We start from the raw sequence: 26,624 nt of genomic DNA on the forward strand, positions 1-26,624 counted from the left end.
GCAATAATAATAATAATAATAATAATAATAATATCGGGAAGAAAGAGAGAGAGAGATTGTTGGGGTTAGGAATAAGGCAACCGGAATACGAAAAAAAAGTGAACCTGATTGATTGATGGAATGAATGAAAAATAATAATATGATTAGCTAGCAGCTAGGGTTGAGGAAGGAAGGAGAGTGCGTGTGTGAGAGAGGGCTTGGTTTGGTTATTCTGGAAATGAGTTTCTTGCCTCACCTTTACCTTTCCTTTCCTTTCCCAACTCCTCTCTCTCTCTCTCTCTCTCTCTCTCTCTCTCCTCTTGTTGTTTTCGAGCCCAAATTGTTGGATTTTTCTATCATAAAAATATAATATAATATTATAAACGCATTAAAATGTAAACAGTGACATGTTTGGCCTCGATTCAATTCTACAATGACTCGTCACACCATAAAGTTATGGCCATCTGGGGTCACGAGTGCAGATTGCTTACACCTTGGGTCCCACTTTTACAGAGATTCTCACCGATAATACAAGCCCCATTAAACATTTCTTCATGATTTAAACCCAAATTCCACTCTAAACCAAAGCCCACCCGATTGATTAATCATAAACCATGATCGAGCTATTCAGATTAAATAGCTCGATATCATGGGTCAATAGCTATAAGTTTCATCAAGAATTGTGAAAAACAAATAAGAACGGATTTGCACACCACAAGTCACATTTTACAAAAGTACAGATAATATCCTGAAAGTAAAAAACTTAAAACTGAAAGTGAAGCTTTTTTTCCACCAGTCTTTGTAGATATAGAGAAACAACATACTTCTCGATTTTCTACTCTTCAGCAGCACTTGCAGCACTTAGGTCAACATTCAGGTCAAGAACCTATAAAACACGCACGTGTTAGCACCAACTATGAAAATCAAGGGTCTCAATGTTGGACCTGATTATGTAATAAGTGTTTGAATTGGGTATTTTTTTATGGTGAAACAGGTTAAACAAGTAAACTTTAAAACATAGCTGAAAAAGAACCAGTCTGATTCGGGTTGAAAGTACGCCATGGCCAAGTGTTTACAGCCTTCTAAATTGATTTATATAAAAATAAATTGAAATTTATTTTAAAGCAAGTATAATAATATATTAACTTGGCTGAAAAGGAAACGGATAGATCAAATTAAAAGTAGCCCATAGACATAACTAAATGTTTTATGGCCTTTTAAATATTTTATTAAAAAAGATAGAATCTCAACTTTAAAGCAAGTATAATAATAACATTCACTTGGCTGAAAAAGAAACAGGTTGATCAGGTTGAAAGTGGCCCATAGCCATAACCAAATGTTTACAGTTTTTTAAATTGTTCTATCATAAAAAAAATTGAAACTTCATCTTAATAACAGTATAATAAATGGTTGAAAAAGAAACAGGTTGATCAAGTTAAAAGTAGCCCATAGCCATAACCATGTATACCCTTTAAAATTGTTAACAATTCAGAAGAATGAAACTTTATTTAACAGAAGTATTTACATACCTTTCCTGTGATCATTGAATACATGTTGAGCACATCAATCACGGTTGACTCAAAGTGAGTTGTAGCATCATAGCTCTATTGAACATAAGAAAAAGAATTACAACCAGATACTATTTAACAAAATTAAGTATAGGTAATGAGTTGTTATAAAATCTTACTGTGGATATAAAGCAATTATCCAAAGATGGCTCGTTGACTGGTCCGTATCTATCATAAACATCATAAAAGATTTCATCAACATGACCGAGAAGGTCAAGCCCCGGCTTCAACTCGATTTCAGGTTGATCAGTTTCTGCCTCTGTAGATACAAACGCGATAAATTTCCCTTTTGGAGCAACATTGTGAGAGTATGAACAGCAAAAGAGATACCTGCAGAATTCAAATTTCAAATCATATATTTTTATTTTTTTTTAGTTGATATTTTTTTATGAAGCAAGATAAATGTAAAAATATTAAGTTATTAACTATTCAGATATTGTGTTTAAACTCACATGTCTGATCGGCGACCCAGCTGCTTTTGTGGCAGAATAACCTGAACTGAGTGAGAGTCATTTGTGTTTGGAATTGGGTGGCTCATAATACAAATTGCTCTGGCCACCTTGCCCACCTTTCTCACCTGTCATCAATCATGCTTAAATAAATTTGAATAAGAATTATTATAAAAAATATATAAAGTTAACATGATTTTATAATACCTTGTTAGGCAAATAGGAAGGATCACAAACGACTTTCTTGCACTTGGCGGTTTCACCCTCTGAAGTGACACCACAAACCTTGCCTTCTTCATCAAACTCAACCTAATATATTTTTAAATGATAACTTAGTGACCAAAATCATTAAAATCTAGAATATATTGATATGGGATACCTTGCACTCAGGTTTATTCAACATATAGGTTCCACCATAAACAGCACTAAGTCGAGCAAAGGCCTACAAAAATATAATAGAATGAAACATTGGGTTGAAATTAGTAATATTATTTTACAAGTAAATAAATTAGCATTATAAAAAATGTAGCATGAAAGTTGCACCTGAGGAAGCTCGCCTAATCCATACAAAGGATAGATGTAAGGTGACCCTCCTTGAAAACGCGCAAGTGACTCAGCATAGAGCTAGTGCGAAAGTAACATTGAAAATCAATTCGTTATAACCAAATTTATAACACGTTATAAGACAAATGACGGAAATTGATAATTGATAAAATGTTAATACCTTCATTCTTTTCACTGTATCCAGAGCAGGTTCGTTTAAGTAGCGATCGTCTCTGTGCAAAGCTAAAGCATGGCCAATGAAATCCACAGTGTTGTCATCAAGACCGTACTTACTGAAAAAATAATATATTATTAGTAATGTTTACAAAAGCCATTAATTAGCACCTACATCAATATAACTCTATTTAATTAGAAAAAATTACTTTACTAATCTAACACACGTGTAAATTATGCCACACTAAAAACATAAAATACAGAAATCAAACATGCATCTCCCAGTAATATAATGCAATGTCAAGCTGTATGCTAAGCCAATGATTGATGACTTATTTATTTATTTGTTAAAGAGTCTAGAGGCTCTATAGATATTCTATCGTTTTTGCATCTATGTGAAAGCACCATATAACTCAATTAACCAAATCTCGCATAGTATAATGCAGGATAAATCAGAAGTAACTATAAGAAGTTAATCTTAAAAAACAAGAAGCATACGCAATAAGCTCTCTAGTTGTCACTCGCGTCAAATCCATCCCCTCGTGTGTTTTGGGATCATTCTCGTTGTAGTCCTGAACATAAATGAAGAACTTGCGGGCCCGACGCTTCTCAAAGATACCCATCAGAGGGGACTTGAGGGCCTCCATGTCAGTAGCAGGAAACTTGTGCACCTATGCAGTTAAAATTATCATGTAAGACTTAAATATCAGGAAATTGACAGTTGTTAAAAAAGCAGGTAGAAATCACAACTATTTGACACAAACAACATACCTTTCCTTTATTGTAAACAAAACTGCCATCCACTGCTTTGAAGTACAGATATTTTGTGACATCGGTGTGAATGAGGACACGTACCAGAGCCCCATTTGCCATTATAAACTTGCAAAATAAAAAAACATCATAAGCTGATATAAAAATGTTAAAAAAGAAAAAGAATTAGAGCCAGAAAAAGAAAAGTTAACAAGATATAGATACCTTCGGGATCATGTCCACATTGTAATCTCTGCTAGAACCTAAGTGAGCTGGAGGCTTATCACTTCCTCTAAATTTCTTCCACAGCTGTAATTGTTGAATCGGTTATGTTACTAAAATCTATACCAAACAGTGTTTAGAGTTTAGACATCATATTAAACAAGATTTAATAAACAAAACCTGAATAAGGTTGAGCGAGGTTGATTCTCCCCCATAATAATCATTCCTGTCCATGTGCAAAACCTGATTTACAGACAAAGTGTAAGAGGCCATTAATCTATTTGGCCGATAACATGAAAATTGTCACTTTGTACTGAAAATAAATAACAGTTCAAACTCACTAACATGTGCACCACATCAAAAAACATGTGTAACAAGTGTGCAAAAAAACTACAGTGTACATCTAAATTCATGTCAAATGAAGAACACATTGAGATTGTATACTTCTTTATAAGCAGATAAAATCCAAGATTTCAATAAAAAATATCTTCTACGGAACTAATATAATACAAATTGTAAGACAGCCTACAGATTAATAGATTAAGAACACAGCAATTAAATTTAAACAATGCCAAAATCTCAGATCATACTACTAAACATCATTCGGCAAACCTAAAGTCATTGCTTCAATGTTTGTGTGTGGATGATTTAATATGCAATATTAAAGTGAACAAGTATATTACAGTCTCTGTTTGTATTCGTTTCCTTCTTATTCTTACATTCAATATATTTATAGTCGCTGATACCTTAAATATCGTAGCGATACATGTATTAACCATGATGCATTAGACAAGTTACAGATTTTCAAATATATAAATTTATATTCTATGAAATCAAATTTAACCAAAATAATACCGTTGGCAAGTAACATATTTTCAGTTCAGCAAATTTATATTCTATAAAATCAACTTTAACCAAAATAATACCAACTCAACGGTTCCACCAACTACATAATAAAATACAAAAGAAACCTAACACATAAATGAAGGTAGAAAAGTCCAAAAACCACGATTTACCAAGTCAAAAGATTGTAGAAAATGTAGATAGTGACAACCATGGAAAAAACAATCAGAATTTCTTTTAAAAAAAAACTTAAGTTTTAACTAATAGTTGAAGTTAAAAATTAGCCTTCAAAACATAAAAAGAAAACATATGCACTACATTTGATATAAAGTTCCATAAACTTAACATACTGTAGCCATTAAATACGAAACCCTTATTGAATGCATTTGTTCAAAAAAGGTATTTGTTATTCAAAAGTCTCAATATAGCTTGAATATATATTTCTATATTTGCATCCATCAAAATAAACATAATTCTTAGCCTTACACAGCATAACAGAATAAAAATAACCGATACAACTATTTACTATGTTTAGCAATTAGAAAGAAAGTTAACGTAAAAATATCTTTATGATATGTACGTGTATACACATGCACGCACACGTGCATGCGTAACAACGTTTTTTCATGATCTAAAAACATCTTATCAGATTACAAGTCAAATAGAACTTTTTTTGACGTAAAAAAGAACTTTAACCAAATAACATATAACACATCTAAAAGTGATTACATGCATATAAATATTTATGATAACCATTGTAAAAGATGAAGGCATACTTTATTCACATAATAATTTATTTGAAAACTCATAAAAAGCTGCAGTAATTATTGTATTTAGACAAATTATACAAAGATTGTGGGTACCTTCGTTGATTATTAGCCGTATAAGTACTAAAAAGGTTAAAACACTAGCATACGTGAAAATTAATCGAGATAAAAGATTGGCTTTAGATGATGTTTTGATGTACTGTACTGCTGTTTACTTAAAATTCACCTTAACGTATTAAATAGTGATATAAAAATATGTTTATCTGTAAAATTGTCTTCTTTTAAACAACAAAACTACAAACTCAACTAAAATATTTATCATTCTGTTTTATTATATAATCTCAGAACTCAAAAATGCATATAAATCATTTTTTAACCTTAATAGTAGTGTCATCTAGTTGCAAAAATGAATTCCAAAAATCAAATCTCACTAGATCAGCAGCTCTAATAAACTCCATCACCGTCAATTAATAACAAAATCATCACATACTAGCAGACATTTAATGAGCACACAATTATAATTAGCAAAATAGCAGACGGTTCACGGTTCAAATCCAAAACTGACGCATACATAAACTAATTTCACACACTGCCGACTTTTGTATCAACAGCATTTAATGAGCACAAAATTATAACTAGCAAAATAGCAGACAGTTAACAATCCAAATCCAAATTGACGCATACATTAACTAACTTCACACACTGCCGACTTTTGTATCAACAGACATTCAACTAGCACAAAATTATAATTAACAAAATAACAGGCAGTTCAAATCCAACTGACGTACGTCTAACAATTTCACACACCGTCAACTTTAGCATCAACCGACATTTAACTAGCACAAAATCATAATTAGCAAAACAACAGATTCACAACCCACCTTATACTTCTCAACTCTAATCACAACTTTTCACTAACCAAATCTCAATTAACACAAAAACTCACAAAGCATAAAATTACTCCAAAGCACTCATATCACAAAAGCCTCGGATCGTTACAACACGCAATCAGATCATTCTTTAACATAACATACACACCTAATCAATCATTTCAGATCTGATCATCCGTACAAACTATCGACCGCAAATGTTGACCTAAAACAACGAATCAACTACAATTCTTCACATAACAGATTCGTAACTACAAATCAACGAGATGTAAGTTTAAAAAATAAGTTACAGATGTCCGATTTATGAATTCAAATACAGAAATGATGATGATGATAATACCTTGAGACCGTCAACGGAGAGAAGACCGCTGAGGATGCATTCCTTGAGGCCAGTACCGAGGACGATGACGTCATACTCTTCATCCATGGCGGATCGAATCGGCGATTGAAAGAAAGAAAGTAAACTGGATGAGATGCAGTACAGGTAGGGTTTGTTTATTTGTTCAAAATGGAGTCAAATGCGTGTCTTATGGGATTGGATTTATTTATATATATATCACCGAAGAAACACATAGATGCTTTGCTTCGTGGGGGAATATAAGAAGACCAACACATTTGGCTTCTATTTTTGTTTAATTACAAAGTTAGTCCTTCAAGTTGAGTGACACTGAATACGTATTACGTAAGGCGACGGTGCGTTTACGGGATGGGCAGCGATGCTACTCAGTCTTGGAAGGAACACCGCTTTGTAGGGCTCGGTTTCGGGGAAAAAAAAAAGAAATCCTGATTAGGTATGTTTGTCGCTTCTCCTGATCTCACAACGGTCATATGATCATTTATTAGATCAACTTGAGCTTTCTCGTGTATTTTAAATTTAATTGTGTTATGTATTTGTATATGTTAATTCTTTATGGGGTTTAGTTTGTAACTTTTTCATTGTTTGTAGAATCTTTCTCATGCCTATTTGGTAAGGAGATTGTTTGATTTTTCATTGATTTAATCCGTTGTGAATTGCGAAGACCGTCACTTATTTGCTCTGTTGATGGTTATCGTTATTATGTCACATTTGTTGATGATTATTCCAGATTTATGTGGTTTTATCCTTTATGAGCTAAATATGGTTTCTATGATGTGTTTAAGTTTTTATGCGTTTGTTCAAACACAATTTCATGTAAGATAACGGTATTCCAAAGTGATGGTGGCACTGAATTCTTGAATTATAAGGTTCGGAAATTACTTGAAGATAATGGAACGTTTCACCGTATTTCATGCCCTTACACTCCACAACAAAACAGGCCGGTTGAATGTAAACATAGACATATTGTGGAACGGGACTCTTGATTAGTTGTCTAAAAAACATACTTAAAAACGTCAACAATATTGGTTGGTGAGTTTATAGGAATTAAGACATCACCTGTCTATAGTAACTATATTCGGTGTTCATGATTGTTGAAGTAAATTTTCATTAGGCGGGTCCTGGGGCAGATGTTCCATGAGTACCGAGTAAATAAGAAGACAACCACACCTCGTCTTATTATTCTCATGCCAAATATGTAAAATCAACTCATTACAAGGGCCCAAGCTGAAGCCTTATGGACCACGCTCTAATGCTCTAGTCAAATACAAGCAATTGCCATAAATATGAGAGAATATGAGTATTTGATATGATTGGTAAGACTAAAAGAGGGAGACCCTTTAGGCTGTAAGGTATGGAAACCAATATGCTGAGTGGCAAGTAGTGCCGGCGGTGAACACCACGCCACTCAAATCAGCACCGATGTCAGTGGAGTTTTAAAGCTTAAATTGCCGCTGAAAATGCTATTCACATTTGAGAATTCCAAAAGAAATATTAATTATTTATTCTCATATCCTAACTGCATGCATTTGACCATTTCCAAAAGGACAAATAAAGGTTTTTTTTATTTCATATAATCGTTGTCTAACGCATAGTGTGTTTTTTTTAATAAGATATAATCGCAAAACCTACTAAAACCATACAAATAAACCCATTCTTTCTCCTTTTTTCCATATCAAAAACTTATGAATCTCTTTCAACTAAGATGGATTTTTCATCGATGATGAGTCGAGTTCGGTCGTTCCGCCTTTTATTCACACGATCGTGTCTGCTGCAGCCGCTACAGTAACCGACGAGGGCGGAAATTCGACAATAAAAACGGGAAGAACTGCTTTAAAATCCTCCAAACTAACATTGACGTCAAGGACGAAAAGCGTAAACGAACATTGGAGGCATTGCAAGCTCAAATCGTCAACAAATATGTTTAGTTGTTTTTTTCTTTTTCTTATTTTACGTTTTTAATTAAGTAATTTTTTACTTCTATTTAATTTTCTCGAATGTAACTTTATTTTTATTTTTATTTTTATTCATGTTTTAATTTTAGTTGTATTGAATTAATTTTTGTTATATGAAATTATTGTAATATAAATATTATTATTTTATTTAAAAAGTTAGGAAAGTGATGATTTGGTGACCATTTCTATATAATTGTGAAATGTAGTGTAAGAGAGTATGGTATGATGTGGCGTTGACGCGACACATCAAATTGGGAAGCAAAATGACATCAACACCTAGTAGTCTTAGGGACGAAGGGGGTTCTCTCAAGTATCCTAACTTCCACCAGTCGTGTATCATGCCATGATATTCACACTATAAACTCTTTTAAACTCGTCGTTGACATCCACACCTATTAGCCTCTGATGTGTAGCTCAATTAGTCAAGGGGGTGTAAGACTTAAAACAATAAAACCCCTTAATTATAGACAACACTTAAGTATCCAAGTATCAATTTTTTAGTTTAAAATATAGATAAAAAAACAATCACGTTAAAGTAAACCTTAAAACATTTCATTCAATTACGATAAAATAAAAAAACAAACAATTAAAAAGGTTTAAAACATCGCAATGCCTCCTCTCATGGTCGAAACACCTAATCTCATGTTCGAACCACCTCTACTAGCACCTGAACCGATTCCTAGGCCGGTCGAACCGCCTCATTGAGTTTTAGAGGATTTTTTATTACTTGACTTTTTAAACTTTCCATAAAAACTGTGTAACATCTTACTTTGATAATAATAAATAAAGAATTTCGTTTACTTAATGGTGTGCTATTATTTAGTTAAGTTGAATCTATCTTCTATCTATTCTAATAAATAATATAACTTTTGCCACTTGTCAAGCTTATAGCCCCCCTCACCTTTTTACAACAAATTTCATATATGGTCCTTATCTTTTAAGTTATTTCAATATATGAATTCAAGTTTATGTTTATTAAATATAAATACTAGCTGATTCATTCATTAACATTAAAGGTGAAATAAGAAAATATCAAAATTGAAGTTGCAAACCTGTTATAATAAAATTTGAAAATCACAAGTAATTGCAAATTAAAAAAAATAAAGTGACATTACTGTTTAAGAATTTGGATTTGTATGGTAAACTATAAATTGTTTTTAAGCAGGGATTCAAACAGCAGTGTGTAACTTTTTATATAAGATTGGTTTCAAATTTGGATTTAAAATTTTCTCATATGCACTTGAACTCATGAAATGTGTATTTTCTTATTTTTCTTCAAACATTTTGTATAAATATTACAAACATGGAGAATACCTATTATATATATATATATATATATATATCTTGGTGTTTAGCATTAAATCATTGAAGTTGAATATTATAATTATAATCTATATGCATAACGATTAACTCTATGAACAATCTATCATCTATTTATATGACTTTTTTGTGTAGTATAAAGGGTTTTAGCAATAACAAGATCAATATTTAGTTTTCAATATTTTCTTATATAACTTAAACCAAAATGCTTCAGAAACATATGTTTTGTGACTTGATTTATACTTTTTCTATGCATTCAAATATATTTAATTTAATATACCTTATAAGATAAATTACTTAATTAAAAGCATTTGTTATTTTAAACCAAAAAATTGGTTTCAATCCCATTTCATTATTCTCGTTTTCCAAAAATCATTTAGGATATTGAAACATATAATATCGTTTTCATCAGTTATTTACATAATTCCTATATTATATTAACTTATTAATTTTATATTTATACAAATACAACGAATTGAGGTTATGTTAGTGTTACATGTTGGTTAATACATATTTAAAGTGTTTATTATGGTTTATGTTCAAAATAATAAAAAAATAAAAAATCGATTCATTATATGTGGCATGAAAACAATCGACTCGGACTATATCCTGGCAACGCCAGCGACTAAGGCTTAGCTTTTAATATATAAAAATATATATGATTTAAAAACTAAAAGTTTATTTTTGTTAACCCGAAACCTAGAATTATGACCCAAGAACCAACCCTAATTACTTCGGTTCAGGTTCGGGTTAGTATTTTCTTGGGTTTGAGTTTCTCGGGTTGAGTTAGTTTGGGTTCGGGTACGGGTTTCAGGTTACGAATAAAAGTGACAGTCATACTTCCAACTATTATATATAAGAATTACTACCTTCACTTTATGCAACTTTAAATCTTTTAAAATTCTTCTAACTCAAAACAATCACTATTATTTGAACATGGTTATAAGGTTAGCATGTATTTGTCATTTTTCTGGCAATTACATTCATATGAAATGAAACAAATCATTTTGTTATAGTTTAATTTTCGGTATTTATGTTGCTTGATTATAGAATTTTTAAATATAAAATCAATTAAAAATTTTCATACACGGAATATTAATGACAACAAATTTATCATGTTCAATCAATTTCAAATTCTAAGATTCTAAAGATGATTATAACATCAAAGTGTATGTATATGATTTTTGGGATAATGTTTTTTTTGGATAAACATGAGCATATGCTCTTAAATGACATCTTATTAATTGATTAAAATCTATGATATTTTATGTGTGTGAATATTTTTTTTAATAATTTCATGGATATATTATCATTTATCTAAAGTTGGTATATGTATTTGGAGAATCTTTTTTGTCACACGAACAGCTATACGTGACTATATCAAGTATTATAAGTAGACCTATATGCAGGGGCGGATTTAGAGCTTTGCTAGGGTGGGCCGATGCCCACCATCCACCTGCCAGAGTACCGTGTTTGCAGGTATATATTAGTACATGATTAGTCAACAATGAGTGTGTGCCCATCGTCGGTTACCACCGATATTTACTTTGCTAATAGGTAGAAAAGTTAAAGAGCAAAAAATTGCTTAAAAGTGGTTATTTGATTTTCCGGCTACCGGTAAGTACGAACGGAGTTATATTGTTAACGAAGAAGATGAAGTATTGAGAATATTTAATTACCTTTTATTTTATAGTGTACAATTTTCAATGAAGTAGGTTGACTAATAGGAACAACCAGTTTACACTAATAATATTAAAATCTATTATAGTACAACTCTAAAATAATTAACTTACTTCTTACGCTTTTTTTTATTTTAATATTGTTTACTTTCATAAAAAAATTGATTTAAATTAAAATATGTAAGAATTATTAATTCTATTTAATAGTTTTATTTGCATATTAAAATATTTTATTTAGGGTTTAATCATGTATTTTTATATTTATTGTATTTTGAAATTGGAAAAATAAGTGTTATACAGTTTGACTCGTGTTTGTACCACATTAGCTGGTTAAAACTTTTTTTTTCTCTTCGTATTACATTAAATAATTCTTAATGTCCAATATTACCTTAACCTATAATTTTACTATTAATTATTTTTAAAGTTGAACAAATTTATATCAAAATTTTTCAGAGGGTGGTGTATAAAAAGACCAATGTATCGTTTTAGGATGGTTGGTCGGCCTTGTTCTCTTTGACCCGACCCATTTTTTATTAATCCATTTTATGCCCACCGTAGCAAAAATTCCTGGATTCGCCACTGCATATATGTTACCTTATTAAGAGTTGCAAACAAACATCGATTAAAGATTTTGATTTTTGATAAACAATGTATACCTACTAATACAATTACAAATGTAGTGTAAAAGGAAGTTTTTACATATTTGTAATATATTTGTGTAATCTTAGTTATCTAATTTCTGTAATTTTAATGTTAATTGTAATTGTATTAACAATATATGATCAATTTGTTAAATGTGTTTCACTTAATGGTTAAAGTTTAAATTGTTATCAATTACCCATGTAATACACTAGCCTCAAACTAGTAAAATTAATAGAGTGGCTTGGACAATAAAGGATGATAATCGGCCTTAAATTCATGGGCTTGGGGGTATTTAAACACCTTTAAACATTCCTAAAACCCTAATTTCTCTTCATCCAGCCTCCATAGCACACTTAAAAACTCACGCAAACACTCTCCTACCGTTCAGACCATATCTGAAGTGAGATGGGGTAGATTTCGGCTTGAATAGTCATCAAACAACTAGAGAAACACATAGATTCATGTGTTGAATATGAGCCGAAGCAACTCCGAACCACAAATGTGCGTTTTAGGTAAAAGGTTAAGTTTTTGAGGTTGGTTTGCGATAGGATTTGATACTAAGGCAAATCAGGATGTTAGAAAAACATAAAATTATGATAAACGAGTTAGCGGATGTGATTCGGGGAAAACGGGTGACGTTTGGAGCAAGTTAAAGTATGAAAATGAATTTGTTATGGCCCAAAACTCGTTTTATGTAATAAAATGATTAAAATGGAAAGATATGAAAAACCAGTTTTTGAACGAATTCCTGAGAATTCGATTCGTTTGAAGAAACTTGATTCGATTCGTTTCAGAACTCGATTTGATTTGTTTCAGAACTCGATTCGTTTCGTTTGAAAATTTGATTCGATTCATTTGAAAACTCAATTCGATTCGTTTAAAGATGCATTTTTCTAATGAACTTTTAATGAAGCCTTGGTAATAAAGATAAAATTTCCCAACCAGAGGCTGCCCACAGAACCCCAATGCCAGAGGCGCTGCCCCAAGACTTATGTTCGTTAGGGGTTTCACTTACTTAGAATGTAACTAGTTAGAGATAGTTTATTGATACTTATAATTATTACACAGCTAGCCGTACACAACTAATGATGGGTGTTACAGTTAACTCAGAGAGGAACATGACATATGCGAGTTTCTAGCCCAATTTTTTGTTATGTTTTCGGGGTTATGTGCATACTCAATGTGATTAGTTAACACACTTATCATAAGTGGTATGTGTATGCTATATGTGTGTTTAATGATGACATATGAATGATATGGAAATGATTTTCGGTATGTGTTTAGACGAATAGGAGTATATATAACTAAATGTATGTATGGTTTTATGGTTATGAAGGGTTGCAGACCATAATAATATATGCGAAGGTTAAAGGGATTGCAGACCCTAATAATATTTGCGAATGTTGAAGGGTCACGGACCCTAATAACGTATGCGAAGGTTGAAGGGTCGCACACTCTAATAATATATGCGAAGATTGAAGGGTCGCATACCCTAATAATATATGCGAAGGTTTAATGGTTGTAGACCTTAACAGGGCGAAAGACCTTTAAAACGTATGGTTAGTTATGTATGAATTATGAAAGTTAAAGTAGGAAAGTATGAAAGAACGAATGTATATATGTATGTATGAATAAAATGTAAACATGTTAAGTACGTAATATTACCTTCGGGTATGTATATATATAAGTATGTGAATGTTATGTATGTTGTCTGATTATCTATAACTCATTCAACATAGCTGACTTATAATATGCACGTATGTGAGTAAGATGAAACATTTGGCTTGAAGAAGGATACATGACAAAAGAATAAAGAAGCTGTCGTCTGAATAATGGAAATTATGATATTTTGTGATGTTGAACTTAAAGACATGTTTGAATGTTTGTTTAACTTTTAAGACTTTTGTATTGAATGGTTGACTTTATTTATTTGTGAAAAATTTAATTCATTCTGATATTTAGAATTATGTTTATGGGTAAATTCAACACCAATGTATGGCACCAGAACCGGGGCCTAACAGATTGTATGTTGTGTTGCTTTTTATTTGTGTGTAAAATGATAAAAAAAAGGTTTAAATAGGATTTTTTTATTTCTTTTTTTCCTGAAACTTTTTCCAAACTCAACGATTATTGTACAACAGGTAGTATAACTCCAGTTTTGGTAGCCGACTTTGACAAACTAGCGCGGCCACACTATTCTTCCATCAAGTACTCGAATACTCCCCCTACAATGAAGATGAAGTCCTCTCACGTAAGGAATAAATAGGCTAGATTTTTCATGTGTCACCATTTTGGGTCGGACCCAATTAAGTGTATAATAAAATTGTTTTACGAGTTCAATCATGAAAGATGGTAACATGTAATGGTTTGAGTTGAACTTATAAAAGTATTTTTTTACAAGTAATATCATTTTTGTTATTTCTATTTTACTCGATGTCTCAAGTTATATTAAAACTTGCAATGATTTGGTTGAAGATCGTATATCTTTATTACTATACCAAGCTATAAGTTGTATTTATTGGAATTCATAAATTCAACTCATAAGTTTGATTTGCAAAAGTTGTATAAAAATATATTTATTTGACTTATATATTTTGTTAGAAAGTTATTGGAGTTATCATTTATTTAGAACGTCGACTTTTATGTATTTAGGTTATCTCACTCTTCAAATTTGGAGAGCCCCGATGACCCACTCTGGCCAGACTATGTTATCTTAACCGGGCCCACGCTTGCTTTAGAGTTTGGCTTGGGCGTTCCCCCGGGTAACCATACCGCCGACTGCCAGTTGACAGTCGTTGTGCCACTACAAGAGCATAACTCTCTGGCGTAGCATACAGTGGGACGAAAACCCGGGTGGGCTCAGAGTTTGAACTGACAACCTTTGCACAAGGTTTAGCTAAAATCCTTCATTGCCAATATCCACCAAAAGGGACAAGTAGGATTCGACCTTGAGTCTCCAATGGAGAACCACCAGGCCACAAGTGAGAGATTATCATTTTTATTTTTATCTTTGGTTATTTTTATATATTTATTTTTAAATGATCAACAAATAGAAAATTAACTCCAGTTGTAGACGGGTCAAAAACTCAATTAATTTTTTAACGATCAATAAACAGAGAATTAACTAGGTAGTCCGTAAGGGGTGACTCAAAGGCAAAGTGTCACCGCTAGCTAGTCCTGCCTAGCCGAACGGAGCCTTTAAGCGTCTCCAAGTTATCTCCAGTTCTTAAGAAAACTCACTCGCCCGAAGACCCACCGGAAGTAGGGGTGAGCACGGTTCGGTTCGGTTATTGGGTAAAACCCAAACCTAAACCTAAGCTATCGGTTATTTTAGAATACCAACCAATCGGTTTTCAGTTATTCGATTATTTAGTTATTCGGTTTTCCGTTATTTTCGGTTTAGGTTATTTTCAGTTTTTTTATTGTGAGTAGACATTACAATAAAAAAATGAATTAAAAAAAAATATAGAGTACCTCATACATATTGAATTCAAAATACAAAAATAGGCACGTGTTATGTAGAACCAAACAAATACAAAGTTGTTTGAGTAGTAGAGTTTAAAATTCAATAACGTTCTTAATAAAAAAAATTAAAGGTTTCCCGAATCTTCATTCATTGTCTTATTTATCTTCAAAGTTTAGACCCAATCTTGATCATCTTCATCACCATCAATGGTAGATTCTTTTGGTGTTATGTTTCTGGTCATAACATCTTTAAAAAACACGTAGAAAACATATGTTCGATTTGGTTCGGTTCGGTTTTTTTCGGTTTTTTTAAAATGGATAACCTAACCTAAACCCAAAAATCGGTTTTTCGAAAAACTAAAAATTTAACCGCAGGTTGATGCTTCGGTTCGATTTTTTTCGGTTTGGTTTTTCGGTTAATTCAGTTTTATGCTCACCCCTAACTAGAAGTAAAACCCGAACGCCCGCAATATTAAACCATGAATCACAAATCTCAGTTTTCTTACATTAAGCCACCCAAGCCCTTCAAATTATTACGGGTATACTTTCTATCATTAAACCACATACACCACATTGTAAACGATAAAAAAAACTCAAATTCATGAAATGCAAATCTTATTACATGGAAAATATCCCACATTAATTTATTTAGAAAAAAAAAAAGAAACTTAAACCCTTGGAACAAACAAACATGGTGATTTCACCTCACTAAACCACAAACCCTCCATCTCCACCTTCCTATTCCCAAACCCTAAATTCCAGCCGGAAATGGCTCCGGCGACTGCAGATGATGACGGATTAACCAATAATAACATGATATTCATCACCACGAGCCTCGACACTCATCTGGCTATGATCGTCTCACACTCTGACACTGTATTCGATTTCAAAAGTAATACTCTCAATCCTAACACACCTTTTATAATAGCTCTATTACCGATTTTAGCTTTAACGTGCCTTACGCTTAATATTCTGCGATTCGAATGAGTTTATAATGCCTAAATTTCACATCAAACATTAAGCCTGCAACCATAGGGCTTTTGTTATATTCTATCAGGAAATTATACGTGCGTAAATGCGAAACTTCATATTAGACTTGCTTATGTGTTTTAGTTCATAGCTTGGTTTTAAAATGCGCGGATGCGTTTTGATTCAAAGAGTATGCGAGGTTAAGTATGCGAGACGTTTGTTATTAGAAAGAACTACAAAATTGTTTTTAGATAATATTTTAACTTAACTTTTAAACGATAAAGCAAATAAGAGATTAATGTGAATAGTTATAAAATCCTATAGTACCACCAAATAAGTTTTATTGTATAACCATTAAGTTTTTTAACTCTACGCGTACAAGTAATTTATGTCTATGCATAAGGCACACGTAATCTATGCAGAAACTCACTTTAATTCACAAATGCAGACATTTTAGAGCGCATTGCTCCACTTGATGCGATCTTATCAGTGCATCATGGGTGATCATGCGCATCGCGAATTATGCGCTCCTAGTGCACACATTTTATAATCAAGCATAGTAGATCTAAGCTCGTTGTGTATGATATCTGTTGATGTGTTGGAACCTATCTCTTTACGGAAGATACTTTTTCTTAAAAGCAAATGTATATCTAGCGCGAAATGTATTTGTTGTAGCGGTTTTGTTTTCCAACATCATATTCATGGAACAATTTCAGCTGTCTTGAGTGGATTTGAAGTAATTGTGTTCTGATATGCATCCACAAGTACATTTTAAAAAAAATATATCATCATGTTTTTTATCTATTTATTTTTTATGCAGGGAAAGTAATGTTGGAGCATAGTCAGTTATTTCCTGCTATTGGAGATATTACAGTCGAATCCTTGAAGGTACTTTTTTCTTGGTTAAAAATGTAAGGGGCTGTTTGTTTACATCTGAATGGAACCAGTTAGATGTAAACATCTGATTCATTCAGACTTCAGACTGTTTGGTTCCAAACAGAAAAACATCTGAATGGTTGGGGCTGTTTGTTTACATCTGAATGGAACCAGTCAGATGTAAACATCTGATTCATTACTTCAGACTGTTTGGTTCCAAACAGAAAAACATCTGAATGGTTAAAATTATGTCTGAATCAGTCAGACTTGTTGTTGTTGCTGAATGGGATAGAGGCTCATTCAGATCTGAATGTAAACATCTGATTCATTCAGACTTCAGACTGTTTGGTTCCAAACAGAAAAACATCTGAATGGTTGGGGCTGTTTGTTTACATCTGAATGGAACCAGTCAGATGTAAACATCTGATTCATTACTTCAGACTGTTTGGTTCCAAACAGAAAAACATCTGAATGGTTAAAATTATGTCTGAATCAGTCAGACTTGTTGTTGTTGCTGAATGGGATAGAGGCTCATTCAGATCTGAATGAACCAAACAACTCTTTTTTTTCTTTTAATCCAACTTTTATTAATGTGACAGGTAAAACAAAGAGGAATCTTCTATCACTTGTCAGACTCTATGCTTGTTAAGAGTGCATTTAATGCTGCAAAAAGAAACTGGTTTGTGTCAGTAGATGCTTCTCGTGTAGAGCAAAATGATGGTGTTCAACATACGGCTAACCACAAGGCTGGGGATCAACTAGCCTTACCGTGGGTGACACATAGTCACGGGTCATCATCAGATCATTCTAAAATGGCACCATTGGTGAACCAAAAGGCTCTTAATGTTGATCAACTGACATCTGGCGATTCTTGTAAAGACGTCTCAAAGAATGTCGAAGAAGATAGAATATGCAGTGATAAGCAGTTGGATTCTGAACTACAACCGAAGCTGGATACTGTGAATGCAGATAAAAAATTGAAGAAAAGAACACGTGATGTGCACAATGAGAGTTCACCAAAAGATGGTATTGCGCCTGGATCATCTGCGAAAAAGAAACGCAAGACTCGGGGAAAAAGTGATGTAAAAGCTTTAGAAGAAAACTTAGCTTTAACACATGTTAATGATAAGGTTAACCATGAGAGTACCTTTGAAAACAAAACAGAAGGTAAAGATTTGAGGGATGAAAATACCATAATAAACAAAGGTGAAAGTTGTTCTCCTAATGATCAAGTAGCCACTAATGTTGTTACTACTGAAGGTGCTGGAAGTGAAACTGTTGGTGATGTGGCAATGGTAGTTGGAAAGAACATCCAGCAAGAGATGTCTGCTGGGATGTCTCAGAAGGAGAAAGACAATGAACTCGTCCGAAAACCAGCTATGGAGGATGAAATGCATTCTTCATTGATGAGTAAGTACATAGAATACCTTTGTGCAGAGTTAATTTTTTTTAATTATATGTTTCTATATATTCACCAAGTTAAACAAATGTGTTATATACATAGTTTACTTGTTTTTTTATTAAACTAATAACCATTTCATAATAAAATACAACCTTGAGAAGACTGGATTCGTTTGTAACTACTCAAGAAAATACAAAGATATATACAATTAAGCTAGTTTTTTTATGATAGGGCTTTACTATCTATGTAATTACATGATGAATACTAGGAGTTGCAAATTTGATGCTATTTTTGGACCTGTTTACATTACATCTGGAAAATAAGTTTAGAAATATGGGTACAATAAGTTTAGAAATATGGGTACATTAGTTGATATCATTAGTACTAAAGGGATTATTTATCGTAAAGGATGGGTTTGCTAGTAAACTTAGGGGTGTAAACGAAATGGGCCAAGCCTGAGCTCTATTAGGCTTGATCTAGGCTTGTGACTAGTTCTTCAAGCTTGAGTTTGGTTTATTTTTTTATTAAATAATTATATTTATTTATTTATTTATTTATTTATTTTGATTATAATTTCTATATACAGCATAATATATATTTTTTAGCATTTTTTTGTCATTTTATTATATAATATATGTGTAATATATTAAATAAAAATTATATAAATAAGAGGCTCGTTTAGGCTTGCCAGCCGACTTGAGCTCAATAATTAGGGGTGTGAATATTTGACACCGCACGAAAACACAACACAAACCAAACACAAACTTTGCGGGTTTGGATCGGTTCATGGTTGAATTTATTTAGCCAAACAAGTTAATTTTCGTGCTCAGCTTCACTTATCTTTATGGTCGGGATTAGAGCTCGTTTAAGCTTGGCTCAATTCGAGCTTCTAGTGAGACGGTCTTGACTAGCTCACAAGCAGCTTGGCTTGTTTACACCCCTAGTAAATTTCTTAATGTGTAAATGTTTCAAGGGCATTACATGATACCTTTTTTCTATGACCATTCATTTCAACATATGGTTGGTGTTCTTTTAAGCCAAAAGCCTCTTCGTTGAGTCTTTATACATGTCTTTCTTGTTTTCTCCTACTCATATCTATATTACTGAATGGTTTTCAAACATTGATTTGAAACTTGTTTAGGGACTCCTGATTGTGAACATGATGCTGCTGAAGTGACTGTCGCGGGCCATATGAAACATTTAACGGAACCCAAAGTCGCAGAAAAGGAAGTGTCTTCTACATCTGTCATCGAAAAGCTTCATAACTCAAATGAGAGTTCACCAAAAGACGGTCTTGGGCCCGGACCGTCTGTGAAAAAGAGACGTAAGAGTCAAAGGGTAAAAAACAATGTAAAGCCTTTAGAAGAAAAGTTAGCTTTAACACATGATAGTGATATGGCAAACAATGAGAATACCTTTAAAGACAGAACAGAGGGTAAAGATTCTTGGAATGAAAATAACAGGATAAGCAAAGGTGAAAATTGTTCTGCTATTGATCAAGCAGCCACTGATGTCATTACTGAAGGTGTTGGAAGTGAAACTGTTGGTGATGTAGCAATGGTAGTTGAAAACATGCAGGAAGATAAGTCTGTTGGGATGCCTCAGAAGGAGAAAGACAATGAACTCGTCCTAAAAACAGTTACTGAATCTTCTGCACAACAAGATGTAGGATCCAACGGTCAAGAACGTGCAGGTGATCAGATTGATAAACACAAAGATGATTCAGAAACCTCACTGAAGCAAAAACCTGAACTGAAGCTTCCCGAGAGGAAAAAGGGAGCTAAGGGTTCTGAGAATATTAGTGAAGGTAAAAAAAGGAGAACCAAGAAAGTATTTAAACATGCTGAGAATCTCGTGGGTGATATTCTTTCAACAGTCATTGCTTCGGTTGTAGAAGGAGAAATAAATGAAGTGTCAGAGAACACATTAATAGAAGCTAAGAAAGGTGATGATGTGATTATGAAAGAGGTGGAAGTTTCAGTAGAAAACGTGGAAGAAAAATCAAGGAAAGAATTCACAGACACTAGTGATGTTGTAGCTATAACTGTAACAAATGAGGATAACCGTATCCCTCATTCTGCAAGTCTGATGAACAATGATGCTGATGTGTCCATAACTGAGAAAAACACAAGTCCGGTAAATGCACAAGGTGTACTAGATGACTTAGCAAAATCGAAAGAGAAGACGGATGATACAACGAAGAGGAAAAAGAAAAGGAAAACCAAAAAATCTTCTGGAAGAAACGAGGACGAGTTAATAACAAAGCGTGTCGATGGTGATATTATTGAAAATGCTGACATAAAAGATGGTGATAAAGAGAAAGAAAAAGAGGCACACATTGAACTTCGAGATCTGCCAAGTAAACATCAATCTACTGAAGTGGAGCTGGAGTCAAAGAAAAGTCAAAGTGTTGACCACCATCATCTTCCTGAAAAAATTGCGACTGAGTCTGAAGTTTCTAAGGTTAATAACGAAGTTGATATCCCAGAAGATGGATCTCATAAGCTTGAGTCCAAGGACAATCTTGCCCCTAGCCCTCAACTGAAGAAAATTGCCTCTATTGACAATAAGAAAGACATGAAGAAAACACAAGTTTCTGTTAATGTGTTCAAAGATCCAAATATGACTAATATTGATAAAATGAAAACTCCAAAAAGGACCAGAAAGATTTATGCTCAAAAGACCAACAAACAACAACCGAATTTAGTTCAGACTCTTGCTAATACTGTGGAGAAGAGAAGTTCACCCCGTTCACAGAAAAAGAGGAAGAGGTTATCGGGAACAATCTTTGGCAATGATAGTGATGATATAAATGCATATTTGAATAAATACGCTACATCTAGAAAATCATCATCATCAACACAATCACCGTCATCGTCGTCATCATCATCATCAGGAGAAATAATCTCAAGAAGTAACAGTAATTGCACTTAGTTTTATTTTTTAATGTTTTATTATAATCTTAACGTAATAACGTTAATTTCATTGTCTCAGGGTCTTATGCAAAGAAAGGTAATGAAGGCGCTGGAAAGAACAATATAAACTCACAGTAAGTTTGGTGATATACAAGCTTTAATCGTGAATTTAATATATGAAAATAAAACTTTTTTGCTGCTGTTTTGACTTATAATTCTTGACTTTACTGCACAACTATTCATAGGAGCAAATTGAAGAACACATCAATCGGAAACCTTTTAAGAAGTTCAAGTGCATTCAAGAAAGCTAAGGTCACTGCATCATCACAAGTGGAAGATTCTGAAAGCCAACCCGTTGACGTTGTTCCAGAAAGTCAACTTTAAGGGATAAGTTTAACTATGATTCTGTTTAAAAGTTTTGCTCCCCTCAAGTGCTGGAAATAATATCTTAAAACTGAAATATATTTTTGCGGTTAACGTTAGGGGGTTATTTTGAGTTGTGTGGTTTTTGCTCGTTATCCTCCCACCTACATAGGGATGCTATCTTGAGATATGTTGAATTTCAATCTTGTTTCGGCTTATTTAAGTAATATCAATGGTTTTTCTGCGGTAAGTTATATAACTTTCCCTAAGAACATAAAAAATATTTACATTTGTTTTCAATGCTTACAAAAGACAATGGTAATTCTTCACATACGCTTTCTCTTGAATCATCAACGTTTCAAAATATTTAGTGTACAAATCTACTTCTGATTTGATAATCATCTATTTTTCTGAACACACAGCAAAATGGATTTTGTCGTCAATCTCCACTCATGAAGATCCTAAATCTAAAATTCCTTGAGTACGTGTATATTAAGAGATGAAAAGTCAGGTAATAAACCATATATGGAGAATGTGAAGTCCATGATCCAAAAAATATAAAAAAAGACGGACTAAGGTTAACATGAAACCTTAGATCTTGCTTTGTTATGAATGTTAACATGATCCAAAACCTTAGATCTTGCTTTGTTATGAATGTTGGAGATTCACAAGATCACTCTCTGACCAACAAAAGGCACAAATCACGATCGAATTCTAAGGTCAATGGGGGTATCGATGAGAAGAGCAAGGGACAAATCCATAAAAAATGGACCTTGCACATTGGATCATATGTTTGTTAAGCACCCCTCGTCAATTTTTTGGGGGTGTTGCCATGTAAGAGCAACAACACACAAAAGACATTTATGTTCTGTTTGAGCAAGACGTGATACATCAAGTGTTTTAAGATCATATCTATTAATACGTGTTTAAATGTGTGATTTCCTACCAATACTTCATATCTTTTGAACTACTAAAAATGTGCGCAAAGAAATGCTTGCACAGTTGCACTTCCTTCTATCCCATTCTTCAAGAGTTTGATCCACTCCCTATGATTCATGGAAGGCGAAACAATTATCCATTATCATAAGTATGGAGAGTGGCTCTCAGGGTACACAAAGATATTACAAGACGCTTACAAGTCCATGGCACATAGGTCTATTACCATGTTGAAATGTCCATTAAAAAGAATTTTGACACTAATATCAAACAAAATTGGTTTAACCAAGTCCCACTTTAAAAATAATTCCAGTTAGTTTAACCAAATGTCACTCACCTGCTATCTCAACACACTTCAATCAATTCACCGTAATGGCTTCTTAGCTATATGGTTTTTTGGAGCCATGATGTTGTCAAGCTTGCATTAGAAAGAGTTCATATTTTTAGTCTTTCATGAATTTTTAGAAGCATACAGTTATCATAATACGACAACGTCATTTCAACACACTTCAATTAATTCACCGTTACATCCCAGTGACGCCAATGTTCCCTCTCGTGCCAACAATCTAACAAGAAGACACGGGTCCACCCTCGTTTCAACCAATTTTAACTAGCGTCCTATTTTGAAAATTTATTGATCTCCTCCACTGCTACTTTATCCCCAAAAACCCTTTTCCTCTTTACTCACCAAATCCGCCATGGACGACCTTCAAGCAACCTACAAAGAAGATCAAGATCAAGACGAAGATAATAATAATATTAATAATAACATCACAACCCCCATTCAACCCGACATGTCGGATCCACAACCCGAACCCATCACCACCACCATGGACGAAACCCTAACCATCCCAACCATCACCACGACATCAACAACCTCGGCAACTCCCGACACAGACTCCGGCAACCTTATTCCCTCCGAAGAACTCTCAGACGACATCGAACCAAACCCTAAAAACTCACCCAATTTCACCAAAGTCATATCCTCAGACGAAGACATCGAGATGGAAGATAACCCACAACCCCCATCCAAGAAGCTTAAAAACATCACCTCAATCGAAGAATCCCCAATTCAAGCCGTCGAATCGACACCCGTCACACCGATGCCACCGCCGACCGAAAAACCGAGCGGCAAGAAGTCAACCAACAGCTTGAAGAAGAAGAAAACCAAAGGAAACAATGTGTGGACCAAACCCACTTCCCGAAAGGGCAAAAAACGCACGAAAAGCACCACCGCCGCCACCGCCCAACCCGAAGACTCGGTTTTAATCACTCCCATTCACCGATACCCCGAAAAAATCGACGATACTCCCGATATGACCATTTGTCTTTCAAAGGTGTACAAGGCGGAGAAAGTTGAGTTAAGTGAGGACCGGTTGAGTGCGGGAAGTTGTAAAGGGTATAGAATGGTTCGGGCGACTCGAGGCGTGACGGACGGAGCTTGGTATTACGAAATTAAGGTTGTGAATTTAGGGGAGACGGGGCATACGAGACTCGGGTGGTCGACGGAAAAAGGGGATTTGCAGGCGCCGGTTGGGTATGATGGGAATAGTTATGGGTACCGGGATGTTGACGGGAGTAAGGTGCATAAGGCTTTAAGGGAGAAGTATGGGGAAGAAGGGTATGTTGAAGGTGATGTTATCGGGTTTTATATTAATCTGCCGGATGGGAATTTGTATGCTCCGAAGGCGCCGCAGTTGGTTTTGTATAAGGGGCAGAAGTATGCGTATGCTACCGATGCGAAAGAAGACCCGCCAAAAGTTGTTCCAGGTTTGTTGCTGTTTATTTGTTTGTTTATTAATGATACATGTTTAGTGTATGGATACTATTGTGATACATTTTGTAACATACAAAACTATCGAATAAGATTCGCGAACGTTAGGACTTAGGATCATTATAATTTTAAAGGCAGACGTGTTACTTAAGTACTTAACCAATCCATGTATGTATAAAGTTTAAAGCTTTTTACTTTGGTTGTGAATGTGAACTAACATTGTATATTCAACTAGGTTTTTTCATGTTTTCATGATGATTGAAACTTAATGTAAACGCACAGTCGCACATGTAAGCTACTGTTTGTTTAGTACGATTTTGATCATTGTATGGCTTACATATGAATTTCTATAAATGTGAACCAGCAAATTAGACAATTAGTTGCTTCTCTAGTTGCCACAATAGTTGAATTTAAAGCAAATAAGTATTATTCTTTATTACGATTATTCTGATTTATATATTATTATCGTTGTGCAGGAAGTGAAATATGTTTTTTCAAAAATGGACTATGTCAAGGGTCTGCTTTTAAGGATCTCCATGGTGGGCGTTATTACCCTGCTGCTTCAATGTATACGCTACCTCATCAGAGTAACTGTGTTGTAAAATTCAACTTTGGTCCTGATTTTGAAGCCTTTCCACAAGACTTTGGTCAACGCTCGATCCCCAAACCGATGATTGAAGTTCCATATCATGGCTTTGATGGCACTGTTCAAAATGGTGTGTCCAGTGAAAAGCAATAGGCAATAACAATAACCACCAAGTTTACAATTGGGGTTCATTTGAGTTTCTTTTTAGTTGTAGTGTCGTTTCTTTTGTTGGTGTATGATTAGCAAATTTTTGAACTGCAGACTTACATAACTCATTTAATTGACCTTTCATTTGTTGTCATGTTTTTGACTTTTTAAATGCTGGTTCGTAACTCTTTTTGTGCAATGTTCATTTAGATAATTTAACTTTATTTATTTTATATATGTGTCATTTTTATTGTAATCTGACTGGGCAGCACGGCTTCTCGCATTAGTTTTTGTGATAAAGGTCGTTTTCTTATTGCAGGAAATCCTTCGGGTCTGACTAGATTGTGCCCTATGCTGAAAGTGGTTCAAGAGAATGAATCTTGACAAGACATCTAAACTGAAGTAGATGAAGTGTCAATTGATCCTTAAGCAAGAGTTTCAGGTTGGTTACTTTAATCAATGAAAAAGATCTGTAAAAAAAGGTACACAATCTTGTATCCTTCATTATCGCCTTCTCTTGGTGACGGACTTTTAAGGGGTGCAACTAGCTCTATGTTAGCTCTATGTATGTATTATCCCTTGTATAATTAAATCTAAGTCTATGTTCTAAGATATGTCATCTTATTAGGCCCATATGTTTGCCTTTGTGTGTGTGGCATGTTGGGTTGGTTAAATTGAGTTAATGGTTAGTTTTTAGTTAATGGGTTGATGAAATCCGAGGGACTTTCAAGTTGTAGGACTTTGTTTGGAAGGAGAGATTGCCTGTCTCTTAACTTATCAACCATTCACAACATGGCAAGATTTACAAATCTTGGAATGACTTATTATGGTTTAGGAAACGAGCAACTTGTTTTGCAACTCTTTTGCCCAAACATTAGTGTGGCTTTGAGATTTTTGGTAACCAAGAGGTGTTAAGGTATGTGTTAAATTTTTACTTAGATAATACATGATATTAACTCACTGAACAAGTGAACAAGCAAGGGCTATTTGAAGAACATTTTAAACTGTGTGAGGTTAGGAAATAGCCAATGTGATAAGTGTTGTAATAATTGGGA

At 33.7% G+C, this 26,624-nt stretch overlaps 3 protein-coding genes across 5 annotated transcripts; 2 read left to right on the plus strand and 1 right to left on the minus strand.

Moving 5' to 3' along the window:
• Positions 1-711: 711 nt before the first annotated feature.
• On the minus strand, positions 712-6,746 carry LOC143590194 (guanosine nucleotide diphosphate dissociation inhibitor 2-like). The gene is made up of 13 exons (XM_077070749.1): positions 6,526-6,746; positions 3,866-3,928; positions 3,689-3,772; positions 3,485-3,592; positions 3,212-3,384; positions 2,721-2,832; positions 2,540-2,620; positions 2,376-2,438; positions 2,204-2,305; positions 2,000-2,124; positions 1,667-1,877; positions 1,509-1,583; positions 712-865 (listed from the first exon to the last, which is right to left on the minus strand). Exons 1-13 carry the CDS (start codon positions 6,610-6,612, stop codon positions 815-817), a joined length of 1,335 nt encoding a protein of 444 aa, XP_076926864.1. The 5' UTR covers positions 6,613-6,746; the 3' UTR covers positions 712-814.
• A 9,554-nt stretch (positions 6,747-16,300) lies between these two features.
• LOC143590195 (uncharacterized) lies at positions 16,301-22,245 on the plus strand. 3 transcript variants are annotated; one of them, XM_077070752.1, is made up of 7 exons: positions 16,301-16,493; positions 17,391-17,458; positions 18,046-18,613; positions 18,707-18,856; positions 19,990-21,768; positions 21,843-21,897; positions 22,009-22,245. In XM_077070752.1, the coding sequence occupies exons 1-7, from the start codon at positions 16,370-16,372 to the stop codon at positions 22,145-22,147; spliced, it is 2,883 nt and encodes a 960-aa protein (XP_076926867.1). In that variant the 5' UTR covers positions 16,301-16,369; the 3' UTR covers positions 22,148-22,245. The 3 variants fall into 3 exon arrangements, with proteins under 3 accessions (XP_076926867.1, XP_076926865.1, XP_076926866.1); XM_077070750.1 differs by having other exon boundaries at positions 18,046-18,856; XM_077070751.1 differs by having other exon boundaries at positions 18,046-18,856; positions 19,990-21,762.
• A 1,482-nt stretch (positions 22,246-23,727) lies between these two features.
• On the plus strand, positions 23,728-26,215 carry LOC143590196 (protein TRAUCO-like). Its single transcript, XM_077070753.1, has 3 exons — positions 23,728-24,832; positions 25,313-25,552; positions 25,889-26,215. The coding sequence occupies exons 1-3, from the start codon at positions 23,761-23,763 to the stop codon at positions 25,951-25,953; spliced, it is 1,377 nt and encodes a 458-aa protein (XP_076926868.1). The 5' UTR covers positions 23,728-23,760; the 3' UTR covers positions 25,954-26,215.
• The last annotated feature ends 409 nt before the right edge of the window (positions 26,216-26,624 follow it).

Source organism: Bidens hawaiensis, unplaced genomic scaffold (genome assembly GCF_021521415.1).
Source record: "Bidens hawaiensis isolate Kalapana, Puna unplaced genomic scaffold, B.hawaiensis_p1.1 tig00038207_1, whole genome shotgun sequence".
NCBI lineage: Eukaryota > Viridiplantae > Streptophyta > Magnoliopsida > Asterales > Asteraceae > Bidens > Bidens hawaiensis.